This window comes from Lampris incognitus, chromosome 16, assembly GCF_029633865.1.
Source record: "Lampris incognitus isolate fLamInc1 chromosome 16, fLamInc1.hap2, whole genome shotgun sequence".
NCBI classification, from domain to species: Eukaryota; Metazoa; Chordata; class Actinopteri; order Lampriformes; family Lampridae; genus Lampris; species Lampris incognitus.
The window spans coordinates 44423897-44441483 of record NC_079226.1 but is presented as its reverse complement, the minus strand read 5'-3'; the positions used below and the strand labels follow the sequence as shown (position 1 = coordinate 44441483).

At 58.2% G+C, this 17587-nt stretch overlaps 1 protein-coding gene across 1 annotated transcript in view; it reads right to left on the bottom strand.

The window, feature by feature from the left end:
- Positions 1–16893: 16893 nt before the first annotated feature.
- The window catches only part of atp10d (ATPase phospholipid transporting 10D), a 61114-nt gene continuing 60420 nt past the window's right edge, over positions 16894–17587 (bottom strand). The window contains exon 23 of the mRNA XM_056295666.1: positions 16894–17129. Within this exon, the coding sequence (XP_056151641.1) occupies positions 16940–17129 (190 nt within the window). The 3' untranslated portion in view covers positions 16894–16939. The remainder of the gene's footprint in view (positions 17130–17587) is intronic.

The window sequence follows — 17587 nt, the reverse complement described above, 5'->3', positions numbered from 1 at the left end:
AGAGCCACACCTTCTTCCTCCACCGGAGTCAGCCCCGCTAAACTGCTGATGGGTCGAGAAATCCGGACAACTTTACCCTCCCTGTCTGAGAACTCGAACCCACGCTGCCCAGACGAGGAAGAAATCAGACAAGCAGATGCAGCCGCCAAGAAGAGGCAGGCATACCACTACAACCGCAGGAACGGGGTAAGGAGTCTACCTCTGCTGAGCCCAGGAGACGGTGTAGGCAGGCATACCACTACAACCGCAGGAACGGGGTAAGGAGTCTACCTCTGCTGAGCCCAGGAGACGGTGTAGGCAGGCATACTACTAAAACCGCAGGAACGGGGTAAGGAGTCTACCTCTGCTGAGCCCAGGAGACGGTGTAGGCAGGCATACTACTAAAACCGCAGGAACGGGGTAAGGAGTCTACCTCTGCTGAGCCCAGGAGACGGTGTTCTCATGAAACTGGACCATGAGAAACAATGGACCACACACACCAGGTACTGTCTGTGAAGCCAGCTCCTCCCCCGGATCTTATGTGGTGGACACGGCTCAAGGGGGGCAGTACAGACGGAACCGACGTCACCTCTTAAGTGCTCCCACAGTGCTAGCCCATGAAGTGATACTTGGGGTAGTATTGGTCGAGGATCAATGACCACACCGGGTTATAGAACTCAGGTTTAATCGCGGCTCAGTAGGCAGACGTAATAACCATACATGGTAGTGGTGTAACCATAATAGCAGTCCGGGTAGTACAGAACACCTAGTGTAGTTCCAGTGGATATACATGGCGTTATATCACTACAGCCCACACACATACACCCACAGAGCCGGTTACTGTGGAGGTGACTGGAGACTCCGGGACCGAAACAAAGGCTGATCATACGAGATCACAGACACCTTGGCTGGAGCAGCAGCTACACTCACACGAGGGGCAGTTACGGGGAGTCGCTCGGGTAGAGCCGGTAAGCCAGCCCCTCGGCTGGTTTTGTGAGCACATTGTGTTGTGGGGGGGGGGGGGGATTGTGTGATAGCTATGGAGAGGCGCGCATCTTTGAGGGGGGATGTAATGTATGGAACCTCGCGGGGGGGGCTTGTGGTATGTGACGTGAACAGGAAGTCGGTTGCTGTGTGTGTATATACGGTGGTCAAGCAGCGTATTAAAGGCTCCTGGGAGTTGGGACTTGGTGGTGGAGGTGGTGTGTGTTCTTCTTATCTTCTTATTAGTGAGATGTCGGACTACTGACATGACACCCGTCACTGCCCGCAGCGGGCAGCAGCAGCAGCAGCGCCCGTCATCATGAGTTCTACTGGTGAAAGGAAACCAGACGTTGATCGTATTTCGCAAACCAGCAAACAATCCACTGCAGATCTCAGCACAGGAACACTGATGAACCAACAAGACTTCCCTTTACTCACCTCGCCGCCATGTTGGTTTAACAGACAGCACGAGGGGGAGTAGAGGTGGAAGTACCGTAGACTCCACTGTTAAAACTCCGCTATAGTTCAACAGCAGCGTTAATCACAGTCACAGCTGGAAACCACCTCAGTAGCTATAATAACACATTTCCCATGGCCGAGCTGTGTCTCTTTTAACCTTTTTATTTATTTTTTATTCATTTAGAATGAATGCAAGTCTTTCACCTACATTCATTTTATATCATGCAAACTGGGACGGTCAGACATGTCTGCAGTCTTTTAATGAGGCCTCTTCTCCCGGCAGGCGAACAAAGGGATGGTTTGTCTCCAAGTCTGAGAACTGCAGAAGGGGAGATACACCAGGTGGAGCGCTGCACCGCTGAGTCACTCTTGTTGTTGTTGTCGTCGTTGTTGTACCATGTGGCGTGTGTATGCAGCAGTCTGGTTGTTGGTTCATGTGGTGTGTGTGCGCACTGTGGTTGCTGAGTGACATAAAGGAAGATGTGATGGCGATGCTGCAGTAGCTGCTGTAGTGCACGGTGGTGTGATAGCTGCTGTAGTGCAGGGGTGTGATAGCTGCTGTAGTGCACGGTGGTGTGGTGGCTGCAGTAGTGCAGGGTGGTGTGGTGGCTGCAGTAGTGCTGGGTGGTGTGGTGGCTGCAGTAGTGCAGGGTGGTGTGGTGGCTGCTGTAGTGCAGGGTGGTGTGATACCTGCAGTAGTGCAGGGTGGTGTTGTACCTGCAGTAGTGCAGGGTGGTGTGGTGGCTGCAGTAGTGCAGGGTGGTGTGGTGGCTGCAGTAGTGCAGGGTGGTGTGGTAGCTGCAGTCGTGCAGGGTGGTGTGGTGGCTGCAGTAGTGCAGGGTGGTGTGGTAGCTGCAGTAGTGCAGGGTGGTGTGGTGGCTACAGTAGTGCAGTGTGGTGTGGTGGCTGCAGTAGTGCAGGGTGGTGTGGTAGCTGCAGTAGTGCAGGGTGGTGTGGTGGCTGCAGTAGTGCAGGGTGGTGTGGTGGCTGCTGTAGTGCAGGGTGGTGTGGTAGCTGCAGTAGTGCAGGGTGGTGTGGTGGCTGCAGTAGTGCAGGGTGGTTTGGTACCTGCAGTAGTGCAGGGTGGTGTGGTGGCTACAGTAGTGCAGTGTGGTGTGGTGGCTGCAGTAGTGCAGGGTGGCGTGGTACCTGCAGTAGTGCAGGGTGGTGTGGTGGCTACAGTAGTGCAGTGTGGTGTGGTGGCTGCAGTAGTGCAGGGTGGCGTGGTACCTGCAGTAGTGCAGGGTGGTGTGGTGGCTGCTGTAGTGCAGGGTGGTGTGCACTGTGGTTGTGAAGGGCAGCCGCCTTGTTGCTGTTGGTGCAGATAAAGACTCGTTAAGCAGTTCCAAGCTTTGTGAGTTCAGTTTGTGCAGGGTGGTGTGGTACCTGCAGTAGTGCAGGGTGGTGTGGTGGCTGCAGTAGTGCAGGGTGGTGGTGGCTGCAGTAGTGCAGGGTGGTGTAGTGGCTGCAGTAGTGCTGGGTGATGTGGTGGCTGCTGTAGTGCAGGGTGGTGTGGTGGCTGTTGTAGTGCAGGGTGGTGTGGTGGCTGTTGTAGTGCAGGGTGGTGTGGTGGCTGCTGTAGTGCAGGGTGGTGTGATATCTGCAGTAGTGCTGGGTGGTGTGGTGGCTGCTGTAGTGCAGGGTGGTGTGGTGGCTGCTGTAGTGCAGGGTGGTGTGATACCTGCAGTAGTGCAGGGTGGTGTGGTGGCTGCAGTAGTGCAGGGTGGTGTGGTGGCTGCAGTAGTGCAGGGTGGTGTGGTGGCTGCTGTAGTACAGGGTGGTGTGGTGGCTGCAGTAGTGCAGAATGGTGTGGTGGCTGCAGTAGTGCAGGGTGGTGTGGTGGCTGCAGTAGTGCAGGGTGGTGTGGTGGCTGCAGTAGTGCAGGGTGGTGTGGTGGCTGCAGTAGTGCAGAGTGGTGTGGTGGCTGCTGTGTGCAGGGTGGTGTGGTAGCTGCAGTAGTGCAGTGTGGTGTGATAGCTGCTGTAGTGCTGGGTGGTGTGGTGGCTTCTGTAGTGCAGGGTGGTGTGGTGGCTGCTGTAGTGCAGGGTGGTGTGGTGGCTGCAGTAGTGCATGGTGGTGTGGTGGCTGCAGTAGTGCAGGGTGGGGTGGTGGCTGCTGTAGTGCAGGGTGGTGTGATACCTGCAGTAGTGCAGGGTGGTGTGGTGGCTGCAGTAGTGCAGGGTGGTGTGGTGGCTGCAGTAGTGCAGGGTGGTGTGGTGGCTGCAGTAGTGCTGGGTGGTGTGGTGGCTGCAGTAGTGCAGGGTGGTGTGGTGGCTGCTGTAGTGCAGGTTGGTGTGGTGGCTGCTGTAGTGCAGGGTGGTGTGATATCTGCAGTAGTGCTGGGTGGTGTGATATCTGCAGTAGTGCTGGGTGGTGTGGTGGCTGCTGTAGTGCAGGTTGGTGTGGTGGCTGCTGTAGTGCAGGTTGGTGTGGTGGCTGCTGTAGTGCAGGGTGGTGTGATATCTGCAGTAGTGCAGGGTGGTGTGGTGGCTGCTGTAGTGCAGGTTGGTGTGGTGGCTGCTGTAGTGCAGGGTGGTGTGATATCTGCAGTAGTGCAGGGTGGTGTGATATCTGCAGTAGTGCTGGGTGGTGTGGTGGCTGCTGTAGTGCAGGTTGGTGTGGTGGCTGCTGTAGTGCAGGGTGGTGTGATATCTGCAGTAGTGCTGGGTGGTGTGGTGGCTGCTGTAGTGCAGGGTGGTGTGATACCTGCAGTAGTGCAGGGTGGTGTGGTGGCTGCAGTAGTGCAGGGTGGTGTGGTGGCTGCTGTAGTGCAGGGTGGTGTGGTGGCTTCTGTAGTGCAGGGTGGTGTGGTGGCTGCTGTAGTGCAGGGTGGTGTGGTGGCTGCAGTAGTGAAGGGTGGTGTGGTGGCTGCAGTAGTGCAGGGTGGTGTGATAGCTGCTGTAGTAGAGTGGTGTGATAGCTGCTGTAGTGCAGGGTGGTGTGGTGGCTGCTGTAGTGCAGTGTGGTGTCATAGCTGCTTTAGTGCAGGGTGGTGTGATGGCTGCTGTAGTGTAGGGTGGTGTGGTGGCGGCTGTAGTGCAGTGTGGTGTGGTGGCTGCAGTAGTGCAGGGTGGTGTGGTAGCTGCAGTAGTGCAGGGTGGTGTGGTGGCTGCTGTAGTGCAGGGTGGTGTGATACCTGCAGTAGTCCAGGGTGGTGTGGTACGAGTGGTTTGGTGGCTTCAGTAGTGCAGGGTGGTGTGGTAGCTGCAGTAGTGCAGGGTGGTGTGGTGGCTACAGTAGTGCAGGGTGGTGTGGTGGCTGCAGTAGTTCAGGGTTTTGTGGTGGCTGCAGTAGTGCAGGGTGGTGTGCACTGTGGTTGTTGAAGGGCAGCCGCCTTGTTGCTGTTGGTGCAGATAAAGACTCGTTAAGCAGTTCCAAGCTTTGTGAGTTCAGTTTGTGCAGGGTGGTGTGGTGGCTGCAGTAGTACTGGGTGGTGTGGTGGCTGCTGTAGTGCAGGGTGGTGTGGTGGCTGCAGTAGTGCAGGGTGGTGTGGTGGCTGCAGTAGTGCAGGGTGGGGTGGTGGCTGCTGTAGTGCAGGGTGGTGTGATACCTGCAGTAGTGCAGGGTGGTGTGGTGGCTGCAGTAGTGCAGGGTGGTGTGGTGGCTGCAGTAGTGCTGGGTGGTGTGGTGGCTGTTGTAGTGCAGGGTGGTGTGATATCTGCAGTAGTGCTGGGTGGTGTGGTGGCTGCTGTAGTGCAGGTTGGTGTGGTGGCTGCTGTAGTGCAGGGTGGTGTGATATCTGCAGTAGTGCTGGGTGGTGTGGTGGCTGCTGTAGTGCAGGGTGGTGTGGTGGCTGCAGCAGTGCAGGGTGGTGTGGTGGCTGCTGTAGTGCAGGGTGGTGTGATACCTGCAGTAGTGCAGGGTGGTGTGGTGGCTGCAGTAGTGCAGGGTGGTGTGGTACCTGCAGTAGTGCAGGGTGGTGTGATACCTGCAGTAGTGCAGGGTGGTGTGGTGGCTGCAGTAGTGCTGGGTGGTGTGGTGGCTGCTGTAGTGCAGGGTGGTGTGGTGGCTGCAGTAGTGCAGGGTGGTGTGGTGGCTGCAGTAGTGCAGGGTGGTGTGATACCTGCAGTAGTGCAGGGTGGTGTGGTGGCTGCAGTAGTGCAGAGTGGTGTGGTGGCTGCAGTAGTGCAGGGTGGTGTGGTAGCTGCAGTAGTGCAGGGTGGTGTGGTGGCTGCTGTAGTGCAGGGTGGTGTGGTGGCTGCAGTAGTGCTGGGTGGTGTGGTGGCTGCTGTAGTGCAGGGTGGTGTGGTGGCTGCAGTAGTGCTGGGTGGTGTGCTGGCTGCAGTAGTGCAGGGTGGTGTGGTGGCTGCAGTAGTGCAGGGTGGGGTGGTGGCTGCTGTAGTGCAGGGTGGTGTGATACCTGCAGTAGTGCAGGGTGGTGTGGTGGCTGCAGTAGTGCAGGGTGGTGTAGTGGCTGCAGTAGTGCAGGGTGGTGTGGTGGCTGCAGTAGCGCTGGGTGGTGTGGTGGCTGCTGTAGTGCAGGGTGGTGTGGTGGCTGCTGTAGTGCAGGGTGGTGTGGTGGCTGCTGTAGTGCAGGGTGGTGTGATATCTGCAGTAGTGCTGGGTGGTGTGGTGGCTGCTGTAGTGCAGGGTGGTGTGGTGGCTGCAGTAGTGCAGGGTGGTGTGGTGGCTGCAGTAGTGCAGGGTGGTGTAGTGGCTGCAGTAGTGCTGGGTGGTGTGGTGGCTGCTGTAGTGCAGGGTGGTGTGGTGGCTGCAGTAGTGCAGGGTGGGGTGGTGGCTGCTGTAGTACAGGGTGGTGTGATACCTGCAGTAGTGCAGGGTGGTGTGGTGGCTGCAGTAGTGCAGGGTGGTGTGGTAGCTGCAGTAGTGCAGGGTGGTGTGGTGGCTGCAGTAGTGCAGGGTGGTGTAGTGGCTGCAGTAGTGCTGGGTGGTGTGGTGGCTGCAGTAGTGCAGGGTGGTGTGGTACCTGCTGTAGTGCAGGGTGGTGTGGTGGCTGCAGTAGTGCAGGGTGGTGTACCTGCTGTAGTGCAGGGTGGTGTGGTGGCTGCTGTAGTGCAGGGGTGTTGTAGTTGCAGTAGTGCAGGGTGGTGTGGTGGCTTCTGTAGTGCTGGGTGGTGTGGTGGCTGCTGTAGTGCAGGGTGGTGTGGTGGCTGCAGTAGTGCAGGGTGGTGTGGTGGCTGCTGTAGTGCAGGGTGGTGTGGTGGCTGCTGTAGTGCAGGGTGGTGTGGTAGCTGCAGTAGTGCAGGGTGGTGTGGTGGCTGCTGTAGTGCAGGGTGGTGTGGTGGCTGCTGTAGTGCAGGGTGGTGTGGTGGCTTCTGTAGTGCAGGGTGGTGTGGTAGCTGCAGTAGTGCAGGGTGGTGTAGTGGCTGCAGTAGTGCTGGGTGGTGTGGTGGCTGCTGTAGTGCAGGGTGGTGTGGTGGCTGCAGTAGTGCAGGGTGGGGTGGTGGCTGCTGTAGTACAGGGTGGTGTGATACCTGCAGTAGTGCAGGGTGGTGTGGTGGCTGCAGTAGTGCAGGGTGGTGTGGTGGCTGCAGTAGTGCAGGGTGGTGTGGTGGCTGCAGTAGTGCAGGGTGGTGTGGTAGCTGTTGTAGTGCAGGGTGGTGTGGTAGCTGTTGTAGTGCAGGGTGGTGTGGTGGCTGCTGTAGTGCAGGGTGGTGTGGTGGCTGCAGTAGTGTAGGGTGGTGTGGTGGCTGCTGTAGTGCAGGGTGGTGTGGTGGCTGCTGTAGTGCAGGGTGGTGCGATATCTGCAGTAGTGCTGGGTGGTGTGGTGGCTGCTGTAGTGCAGGGTGGTGTGGTGGCTGCAGTAGTGCAGGGTGGTGTGGTGGCTGCTGTAGTGCAGGGTGGTGTGATACCTGCAGTAGTGCAGGGTGGTGTGGTGGCTGCAGTAGTGCAGGGTGGTGTGATATCTGCAGTAGTGCTGGGTGGTGTGGTGGCTGCTGTAGTGCAGGGTGGTGTGGTGGCTGCAGTAGTGCAGGGTGGTGTGGTGGCTGCAGTAGTGCTGGGTGGTGTGGTGGCTGCTGTAGTGCAGGGTGGTGTGGTGGCTGCAGTAGTGCAGGGTGGGGTGGTGGCTGCTGTAGTACAGGGTGGTGTGATACCTGCAGTAGTGCAGGGTGGTGTGGTGGCTGCAGTAGTGCAGGGTGGTGTGGTAGCTGCAGTAGTGCAGGGTGGTGTGGTGGCTGCAGTAGTGCAGGGTGGTGTAGTGGCTGCAGTAGTGCTGGGTGGTGTGGTGGCTGCAGTAGTGCAGGGTGGTGTGGTACCTTCTGTAGTGCAGGGTGGTGTGGTGGCTGCTGTAGTGCAGGGTGGTGTGGTGGCTGCTGTAGTGCAGGGTGGTGTGGTGGCTGCTGTAGTGCAGGGTGGTGTGGTGGCTGCTGTAGTGCAGGTTGGTGTGGTGGCTGCAGTAGTGCAGGGTGGGGTGGTGGCTGCTGTAGTACAGGGTGGTGTGATACCTGCAGTAGTGCAGGGTGGTGTGGTGGCTGCAGTAGTGCAGGGTGGTGTGGTGGCTGCAGTAGTGCAGGGTGGTGTGGTAGCTGTTGTAGTGCAGGGTGGTGTGGTAGCTGTTGTAGTGCAGGGTGGTGTGGTTGCTGCATTAGTGTAGGGTGGTGTGGTGGCTGCTGTAGTGCAGGGTGGTGTGGTGGCTGCTGTAGTGCAGGGTGGTGTGATATCTGCAGTAGTGCTGGGTGGTGTGGTGGCTGCAGTAGTGCAGGGTGGTGTGGTGGCTGCAGTAGTGCAGGGTGGTGTGGTGGCTGCAGTAGTGCTGGGTGGTGTGGTGGCTGTTGTAGTGCAGGGTGGTGTGATATCTGCAGTAGTGCTGGGTGGTGTGGTGGCTGCTGTAGTGCAGGTTGGTGTGGTGGCTGCTGTAGTGCAGGGTGGTGTGATATCTGCAGTAGTGCTGGGTGGTGTGGTGGCTGCTGTAGTGCAGGGTGGTGTGGTGGCTGCAGCAGTGCAGGGTGGTGTGGTGGCTGCTGTAGTGCAGGGTGGTGTGGTGGCTGCAGTAGTGCAGGGTGGTGTGGTACCTGCAGTAGTGCAGGGTGGTGTGATACCTGCAGTAGTGCAGGGTGGTGTGGTGGCTGCAGTAGTGCAGGGTGGTGTGGTGGCTGCAGTAGTGCAGGGTGGTGTGATATCTGCAGTAGTGCTGGGTGGTGTGGTGGCTGCTGTAGTGCAGGGTGGTGTGGTGGCTGCAGTAGTGTAGGGTGGTGTGGTGGCTGCTGTAGTGCAGGGTGGTGTGGTGGCTGCAGTAGTGCAGGGTGGTGTGATACCTGCAGTAGTGCAGGGTGGTGTGGTGGCTGCAGTAGTGCAGAGTGGTGTGGTGGCTGCAGTAGTGCAGGGTGGTGTGGTGGCTGCTGTAGTGCAGGGTGGTGTGGTGGCTGCTGTAGTGCAGGGTGGTGTGGTGGCTGCTGTAGTGCAGGGTGGTGTGGTGGCTGCTGTAGTGCAGGGTGGTGTGGTGGCTGCTGTAGTGCAGGGTGGTGTGGTGGCTTCTGTAGTGCAGGGTGGTGTGGTAGCTGCAGTAGTGCTGGGTGGTGTGGTGGCTGCTGTAGTGCAGGGTGGTGTGGTGGCTGCTGTAGTGCAGGGTGGTGTGGTGGCTGCAGTAGTGCAGGGTGGGGTGGTGGCTGCTGTAGTACAGGGTGGTGTGATACCTGCAGTAGTGCAGGGTGGTGTGGTGGCTGCAGTAGTGCAGGGTGGTGTGGTGGCTGCAGTAGTGCAGGGTGGTGTGGTAGCTGTTGTAGTGCAGGGTGGTGTGGTAGCTGTTGTAGTGCAGGGTGGTGTGGTGGCTGCTGTAGTGCATGGTGGTGTGGTTGCTGCATTAGTGTAGGGTGGTGTGGTGGCTGCTGTAGTGCAGGGTGGTGTGGTGGCTGCTGTAGTGCAGGGTGGTGTGATATCTGCAGTAGTGCTGGGTGGTGTGGTGGCTGCAGTAGTGCAGGGTGGTGTGGTGGCTGCTGTAGTGCAGGGTGGTGTGATACCTGCAGTAGTGCAGGGTGGTGTGGTGGCTGCAGTAGTGCAGGGTGGTGTGATATCTGCAGTAGTGCTGGGTGGTGTGGTGGCTGCTGTAGTGCAGGTTGGTGTGGTGGCTGCAGTAGTGCAGGGTGGTGTGGTGGCTGCAGTAGTGCAGGGTGGTGTGGTGGCTGCAGTAGTGCTGGGTGGTGTGGTGGCTGTTGTAGTGCAGGGTGGTGTGATATCTGCAGTAGTGCTGGGTGGTGTGGTGGCTGCTGTAGTGCAGGTTGGTGTGGTGGCTGCTGTAGTGCAGGGTGGTGTGATATCTGCAGTAGTGCTGGGTGGTGTGGTGGCTGCTGTAGTGCAGGGTGGTGTGGTGGCTGCAGCAGTGCAGGGTGGTGTGGTGGCTGCTGTAGTGCAGGGTGGTGTGATACCTGCAGTAGTGCAGGGTGGTGTGGTGGCTGCAGTAGTGCAGGGTGGTGTGGTGGCTGCAGTAGTGCAGAGTGGTGTGGTGGCTGCAGTAGTGCAGGGTGGTGTGGTGGCTGCAGTAGTGCTGGGTGGTGTGGTGGCTGTTGTAGTGCAGGGTGGTGTGATATCTGCAGTAGTGCTGGGTGGTGTGGTGGCTGCTGTAGTGCAGGTTGGTGTGGTGGCTGCTGTAGTGCAGGGTGGTGTGATATCTGCAGTAGTGCTGGGTGGTGTGGTGGCTGCTGTAGTGCAGGGTGGTGTGGTGGCTGCAGCAGTGCAGGGTGGTGTGGTGGCTGCTGTAGTGCAGGGTGGTGTGATACCTGCAGTAGTGCAGGGTGGTGTGGTGGCTGCAGTAGTGCAGGGTGGTGTGGTACCTGCAGTAGTGCAGGGTGGTGTGATACCTGCAGTAGTGCAGGGTGGTGTGGTGGCTGCAGTAGTGCAGGGTGGTGTGGTGGCTGCAGTAGTGCAGGGTGGTGTGATATCTGCAGTAGTGCTGGGTGGTGTGGTGGCTGCTGTAGTGCAGGGTGGTGTGGTGGCTGCAGTAGTGTAGGGTGGTGTGGTGGCTGCTGTAGTGCAGGGTGGTGTGGTGGCTGCAGTAGTGCAAGGTGGTGTGATACCTGCAGTAGTGCAGGGTGGTGTGGTGGCTGCAGTAGTGCAGAGTGGTGTGGTGGCTGCTGTAGTGCAGGGTGGTGTGGTGGCTGCAGTAGTGCAGGGTGGTGTGGTAGCTGCAGTAGTGCAGGGTGGTGTGATACCTGCAGTAGTGCAGGGTGGTGTGATACCTGCAGTAGTGCAGGGTGGTGTGGTGGCTGCTGTAGTGCAGGGTGGTGTGGTGGCTGCAGTAGTGCAGGGTGGTGTGGTGGCTGCTGTAGTACAGGGTGGTGTGATACCTGCAGTAGTGCAGGGTGGTGTGGTGGCTGCAGTAGTGCAGGGTGGTGTAGTGGCTGCTGTAGTGCAGGGTGGTGTGGTGGCTGCTGTAGTGCAGGGTGGTGTGGTAGCTGCAGTAGTGCAGGGTGGTGTGGTGGCTGCAGTAGTGCAGGGTGGTGTGGTGGCTGCTGTAGTGCAGGGTGGTGTGGTAGCTGCAGTAGTGCAGGGTGGTGTGGTGGCTGCTGTAGTGCAGGGTGGTGTGGTGGCTGCTGTAGTGCAGGGTGGTGTGGTAGCTGCAGTAGTGCAGGGTGGTGTGGTGGCTGCTGTAGTACAGGGTGGTGTGATACCTGCAGTAGTGCAGGGTGGTGTGGTGGCTGCAGTAGTGCAGGGTGGTGTGGTGGCTGCAGTAGTGCAGGGTGGTGTGGTAGCTGTTGTAGTGCAGGGTGGTGTGGTAGCTGTTGTAGTGCAGGGTGGTGTGGTGGCTGCTGTAGTGCATGGTGGTGTGGTTGCTGCATTAGTGTAGGGTGGTGTGGTGGCTGCTGTAGTGCAGGGTGGTGTGGTGGCTGCTGTAGTGCAGGGTGGTGTGATACCTGCAGTAGTGCAGGGTGGTGTGGTGGCTGCAGTAGTGCAGGGTGGTGTGATATCTGCAGTAGTGCTGGGTGGTGTGGTGGCTGCTGTAGTGCAGGTTGGTGTGGTGGCTGCAGTAGTGCAGGGTGGTGTGGTGGCTGCAGTAGTGCTGGGTGGTGTGGTGGCTGTTGTAGTGCAGGGTGGTGTGATATCTGCAGTAGTGCTGGGTGGTGTGGTGGCTGCTGTAGTGCAGGTTGGTGTGGTGGCTGCTGTAGTGCAGGGTGGTGTGGTGGCTGCAGTAGTGCAGGGTGGGGTGGTGGCTGCTGTAGTGCAGGGTGGTGTGATACCTGCAGTAGTGCAGGGTGGTGTGGTGGCTGCAGTAGTGCAGGGTGGTGTGGTGGCTGCAGTAGTGCAGGGTGGTGTGGTGGCTGCAGTAGTGCTGGGTGGTGTGGTGGCTGTTGTAGTGCAGGGTGGTGTGATATCTGCAGTAGTGCTGGGTGGTGTGGTGGCTGCTGTAGTGCAGGTTGGTGTGGTGGCTGCTGTAGTGCAGGGTGGTGTGATATCTGCAGTAGTGCTGGGTGGTGTGGTGGCTGCTGTAGTGCAGGGTGGTGTGGTGGCTGCAGCAGTGCAGGGTGGTGTGGTGGCTGCTGTAGTGCAGGGTGGTGTGATACCTGCAGTAGTGCAGGGTGGTGTGGTGGCTGCAGTAGTGCAGGGTGGTGTGGTACCTGCAGTAGTGCAGGGTGGTGTGATACCTGCAGTAGTGCAGGGTGGTGTGGTGGCTGCAGTAGTGCAGGGTGGTGTGGTGGCTGCAGTAGTGCAGGGTGGTGTGATATCTGCAGTAGTGCTGGGTGGTGTGGTGGCTGCTGTAGTGCAGGGTGGTGTGGTGGCTGCAGTAGTGTAGGGTGGTGTGGTGGCTGCTGTAGTGCAGGGTGGTGTGGTGGCTGCAGTAGTGCAGGGTGGTGTGATACCTGCAGTAGTGCAGGGTGGTGTGGTGGCTGCAGTAGTGCAGAGTGGTGTGGTGGCTGCAGTAGTGCAGGGTGGTGTGGTAGCTGCAGTAGTGCAGGGTGGTGTGGTGGCTGCTGTAGTGCAGGGTGGTGTGGTGGCTGCAGTAGTGCTGGGTGGTGTGGTGGCTGCTGTAGTGCAGGGTGGTGTGGTGGCTGCAGTAGTGCTGGGTGGTGTGGTGGCTGCAGTAGTGCAGGGTGGTGTGGTGGCTGCAGTAGTGCAGGGTGGGGTGGTGGCTGCTGTAGTGCAGGGTGGTGTGATACCTGCAGTAGTGCAGGGTGGTGTGGTGGCTGCAGTAGTGCAGGGTGGTGTGGTGGCTGCAGTAGTGCTGGGTGGTGTGGTGGCTGCTGTAGTGCAGGGTGGTGTGGTGGCTGCTGTAGTGCAGGGTGGTGTGGTGGCTGCTGTAGTGCAGGGTGGTGTGATATCTGCAGTAGTGCTGGGTGGTGTGGTGGCTGCTGTAGTGCAGGGTGGTGTGGTGGCTGCAGTAGTGCAGGGTGGTGTGGTGGCTGCAGTAGTGCAGGGTGGTGTAGTGGCTGCAGTAGTGCTGGGTGGTGTGGTGGCTGCTGTAGTGCAGGGTGGTGTGGTGGCTGCAGTAGTGCAGGGTGGGGTGGTGGCTGCTGTAGTACAGGGTGGTGTGATACCTGCAGTAGTGCAGGGTGGTGTGGTGGCTGCAGTAGTGCAGGGTGGTGTGGTAGCTGCAGTAGTGCAGGGTGGTGTGGTGGCTGCAGTAGTGCAGGGTGGTGTAGTGGCTGCAGTAGTGCTGGGTGGTGTGGTGGCTGCAGTAGTGCAGGGTGGTGTGGTACCTGCTGTAGTGCAGGGTGGTGTGGTGGCTGCAGTAGTGCAGGGTGGTGTACCTGCTGTAGTGCAGGGTGGTGTGGTGGCTGCTGTAGTGCAGGGGTGTTGTAGTTGCAGTAGTGCAGGGTGGTGTGGTGGCTTCTGTAGTGCTGGGTGGTGTGGTGGCTGCTGTAGTGCAGGGTGGTGTGGTGGCTGCAGTAGTGCAGGGTGGTGTGGTGGCTGCTGTAGTGCAGGGTGGTGTGGTGGCTGCTGTAGTGCAGGGTGGTGTGGTGGCTGCTGTAGTGCTGGGTGGTGTGGTGGCTGCAGTAGTGCAGGGTGGTGTGGTAGCTGCAGTAGTGCAGGGTGGTGTGGTGGCTGCTGTAGTGCAGGGTGGTGTGGTGGCTGCTGTAGTGCAGGGTGGTGTGGTGACTGCTGTAGTGCAGGGTGGTGTGGTGGCTTCTGTAGTGCAGGGTGGTGTGGTAGCTGCAGTAGTGCAGGGTGGTGTAGTGGCTGCAGTAGTGCTGGGTGGTGTGGTGGCTGCTGTAGTGCAGGGTGGGGTGGTGGCTGCAGTAGTGCAGGGTGGGGTGGTGGCTGCTGTAGTACAGGGTGGTGTGATACCTGCAGTAGTGCAGGGTGGTGTGGTGGCTGCAGTAGTGCAGGGTGGTGTGGTGGCTGCAGTAGTGCAGGGTGGTGTGGTGGCTGCAGTAGTGCAGGGTGGTGTGGTGGCTGCAGTAGTGCAGGGTGGTGTGGTAGCTGTTGTAGTGCAGGGTGGTGTGGTGGCTGCTGTAGTGCAGGGTGGTGTGGTGGCTGCTGTAGTGCAGGGTGGTGTGGTGGCTGCTGTAGTGCAGGGTGGTGTGGTGGCTGCTGTAGTGCAGGGTGATGTGGTGGCTGCTGTAGTGCAGGGTGGTGTGGTGGCTGCTGTAGTGCAGGGTGGTGTGGTGGCTGCTGTAGTGCTGGGTGGTGTGGTGGCTGCAGTAGTGCAGGGTGGTGTGGTAGCTGCAGTAGTGCAGGGTGGTGTGGTGGCTGCTGTAGTGCAGGGTGGTGTGGTGGCTGCTGTAGTGCAGGGTGGTGTGGTGGCTTCTGTAGTGCAGGATGGTGTGGTAGCTGCAGTAGTGCAGGGTGGTGTAGTGGCTGCAGTAGTGCTGGGTGGTGTGGTGGCTGCTGTAGTGCAGGGTGGTGTGGTGGCTGCAGTAGTGCAGGGTGGGGTGGTGGCTGCTGTAGTACAGGGTGGTGTGATACCTGCAGTAGTGCAGGGTGGTGTGGTGGCTGCAGTAGTGCAGGGTGGTGTGGTGGCTGCAGTAGTGCAGGGTGGTGTGGTGGCTGCAGTAGTGCAGGGTGGTGTGGTAGCTGCAGTAGTGCAGGGTGGTGTGGTAGCTGTTGTAGTGCAGGGTGGTGTGGTGGCTGCTGTAGTGCAGGGTGGTGTGGTGGCTGCAGTAGTGTAGGGTGGTGTGGTGGCTGCTGTAGTGCAGGGTGGTGTGGTGGCTGCTGTAGTGCAGGGTGGTGTGATATCTGCAGTAGTGCTGGGTGGTGTGGTGGCTGCTGTAGTGCAGGGTGGTGTGGTGGCTGCAGTAGTGCAGGGTGGTGTGGTGGCTGCTGTAGTGCAGGGTGGTGTGATACCTGCAGTAGTGCAGGGTGGTGTGGTGGCTGCAGTAGTGCAGGGTGGTGTGATATCTGCAGTAGTGCTGGGTGGTGTGGTGGCTGCTGTAGTGCAGGGTGGTGTGGTGGCTGCAGTAGTGCAGGGTGGTGTAGTGGCTGCAGTAGTGCTGGGTGGTGTGGTGGCTGCTGTAGTGCAGGGTGGTGTGGTGGCTGCAGTAGTGCAGGGTGGGGTGGTGGCTGCTGTAGTGCAGGGTGGTGTGGTGGCTGCTGTAGTGCAGGGTGGTGTGGTGGCTGCAGTAGTGCAGGGTGGTGTGGTGGCTGCTGTAGTGCAGGGTGGTGTGGTAGCTGCAGTAGTGCAGGGTGGTGTGGTGGCTGCTGTAGTGCAGGGTGGTGTGGTGGCTGCTGTAGTGCAGGGTGGTGTGATATCTGCAGTAGTGCTGGGTGGTGTGGTGGCTGCTGTAGTGCAGGGTGGTGTGGTGGCTGCAGTAGTGCAGGGTGGTGTGGTGGCTGCTGTAGTGCAGGGTGGTGTGATACCTGCAGTAGTGCAGGGTGGTGTGGTGGCTGCAGTAGTGCAGGGTGGTGTGATATCTGCAGTAGTGCTGGGTGGTGTGGTGGCTGCTGTAGTGCAGGGTGGTGTGGTGGCTGCAGTAGTGCAGGGTGGTGTAGTGGCTGCAGTAGTGCTGGGTGGTGTGGTGGCTGCTGTAGTGCAGGGTGGTGTGGTGGCTGCAGTAGTGCAGGGTGGGGTGGTGGCTGCTGTAGTGCAGGGTGGTGTGGTGGCTGCTGTAGTGCAGGGTGGTGTGGTGGCTGCAGTAGTGCAGGGTGGTGTGGTGGCTGCTGTAGTGCAGGGTGGTGTGGTGGCTGCTGTAGTGCAGGGTGGTGTGGTGGCTGCTGTAGTGCAGGGTGGTGTGGTGGCTGCTGTAGTGCAGGGTGGTGTGCACTGTGGTTGTTGCAGGGCAGCCGCCTTGTTGCTGTTGGTGCAGGTAAAGACTCGTTAAGCAGTTCCAAGCTTTGTGAGTTCAGTTTGTTCGTTAAAGAAGACGAAAAGTTCCAGCTTTTTATTGCTCAATCACAAAAGAACCCTGCAAACATGTTCAGTGTTACGAGGTACAAAGGAAGGATTCTGACCTTTCCAAAACCTTTCACAGACAAAAGCAATCATATGTAATCACAAGCAACGTCTCATGACGTCACAGCTTCCATTCAGAGAGGGTCTGTACCACAAGTGTCACATGGTCGATCCAGAGAGTAAAACAAGTACCCACATTAAACCTTAATGGCTAATTAACAAGGCACACGTCAACATTCATTCGCCTACACAATATGTCAGCGATGCTTCAAACAGGTGGGTATGAAGGAATGGGTCTGAAGGTGGTACACCTGAAAGGAATTTGATCAACATTTCTTAATTACATGGTGGTGCAGCGGTTAGCACGGTCGCCTCACAGCAAGACGGTGCTGGGTTCGAGCCCCGGGGTAGTCCAACCTTGGGGGTCGTCCCGGGTCGTCCTCTGTGTGGAGTTTGCATGTTCTCCCCGTGTCTGTGTGGGTTTCCTCCGGGGGCTCCGGTTTCCTCCCACAGTCCAAAGACATGTAGGTCAGGTGACTTAAAGACATGTAGGTCAGGTGACTTAAAGACATGTAGGTCAGGTGACTTAAAGACATGTAGGTCAGGTGACTTAAAGACATGTAGGTCAGGTGACTTAAAGACATGTAGGTCAGGTGACTTAAAGACATGTAGGTCAGGTGACTTAAAGACGTGTAGGTCAGGTGACTTAAAGACATGTAGGTCAGGTGACTTAAAAACGTGTAGGTCAGGTGACTTAAAGACGTGTAGGTCAGGTGACTTAAAGACGTGTAGGTCAGGTGACTTAAAGACATGTAGGTCAGGTGACTTAAAGACATGTAGGTCAGGTGACTTAAAGACATGTAGGTCAGGTGAATCACCCGTACTAAGCTCCCTGGGTATGAATGTGTGTGTGTGTGTGTTGGTGTGACTGGCGGGCTGTCCAGGGTGTCTCTCCACCTGCCGCCCAGTGGCTGCTGGGATAGGCTCCAGCGTCCTGCCACCCTGAGAGCAGGAGGGGTGGTCTGGGTAATGGATGATGGATGGGTGTTAATTAAATGAAAGGATTCCATCCCAAAATGTTGATGCTCTTCCACCAGTGGTGTGCGCTTCAATTCAGCATCTCAACTTACGGAGCGTTTTCTCTGTCTTGTGTGGGGGGGAGGGGGAGGGGGAGGGGGGGGGAGATGGGGTGGGGGGGGGGACTCTGTCCCAGGCCAGATAATATGATGATGCAAGTCTGTTCTCATCACTGACTAGGTGGAGCTGTTACCAGTCTTTTCAAACTCAGGGGTGTCAGGACACCACTGAACCAGTGTGGGGCTCCAGGCTGGGGTCGTCCACAGGCAGCTTTCTGCCCCCCTCAGGGGTCGGACCCCAACGTTGCACCCTCCTGCTGTCCCTCTCTGGATCCAGTTTGTCCTCCTGTGCTGCCTTCAGGAGAGGGGATGGCCACATGGTGTTGTGCAGGGCCCGGAATAAGACTCTGAGGATCAGAAGCCAGAGAGAAAGGTAGGCAGGCAGTGTGACTAAAGCAGACAGGCGGGTCTGTCAGCCACTTAAAGAGCTGCTACACACTGTACACTGAATGATGCGCCGCTGCTGTGATGACACAAGTCAGTGCCGCTCTTAACGCCGACACTTCTAATGGATAAAAATCAGCATTTCAGGGTTGAACACGGCTCAGCACGCCATCTACTGCTTTAAATCAGCCATGAGCCTTGCCAGTAAACCAGTACATAAACCAAGGTGTTTCCAGCATCGCTGAATAAATTAACACGCGGCAGATGATTCCACACCATCCTCCATTTGTCTCACATTTGTTCATTATTGTGTCTTGTCCTGCACTGTTGTAGTTTCTTTACTGAAAACCATCTGTGTCCTTTTTCCAGCTGCTGCAGTTTGCTTATGTGTTCATGTAGTAATACACAGTGTCTGATGCTA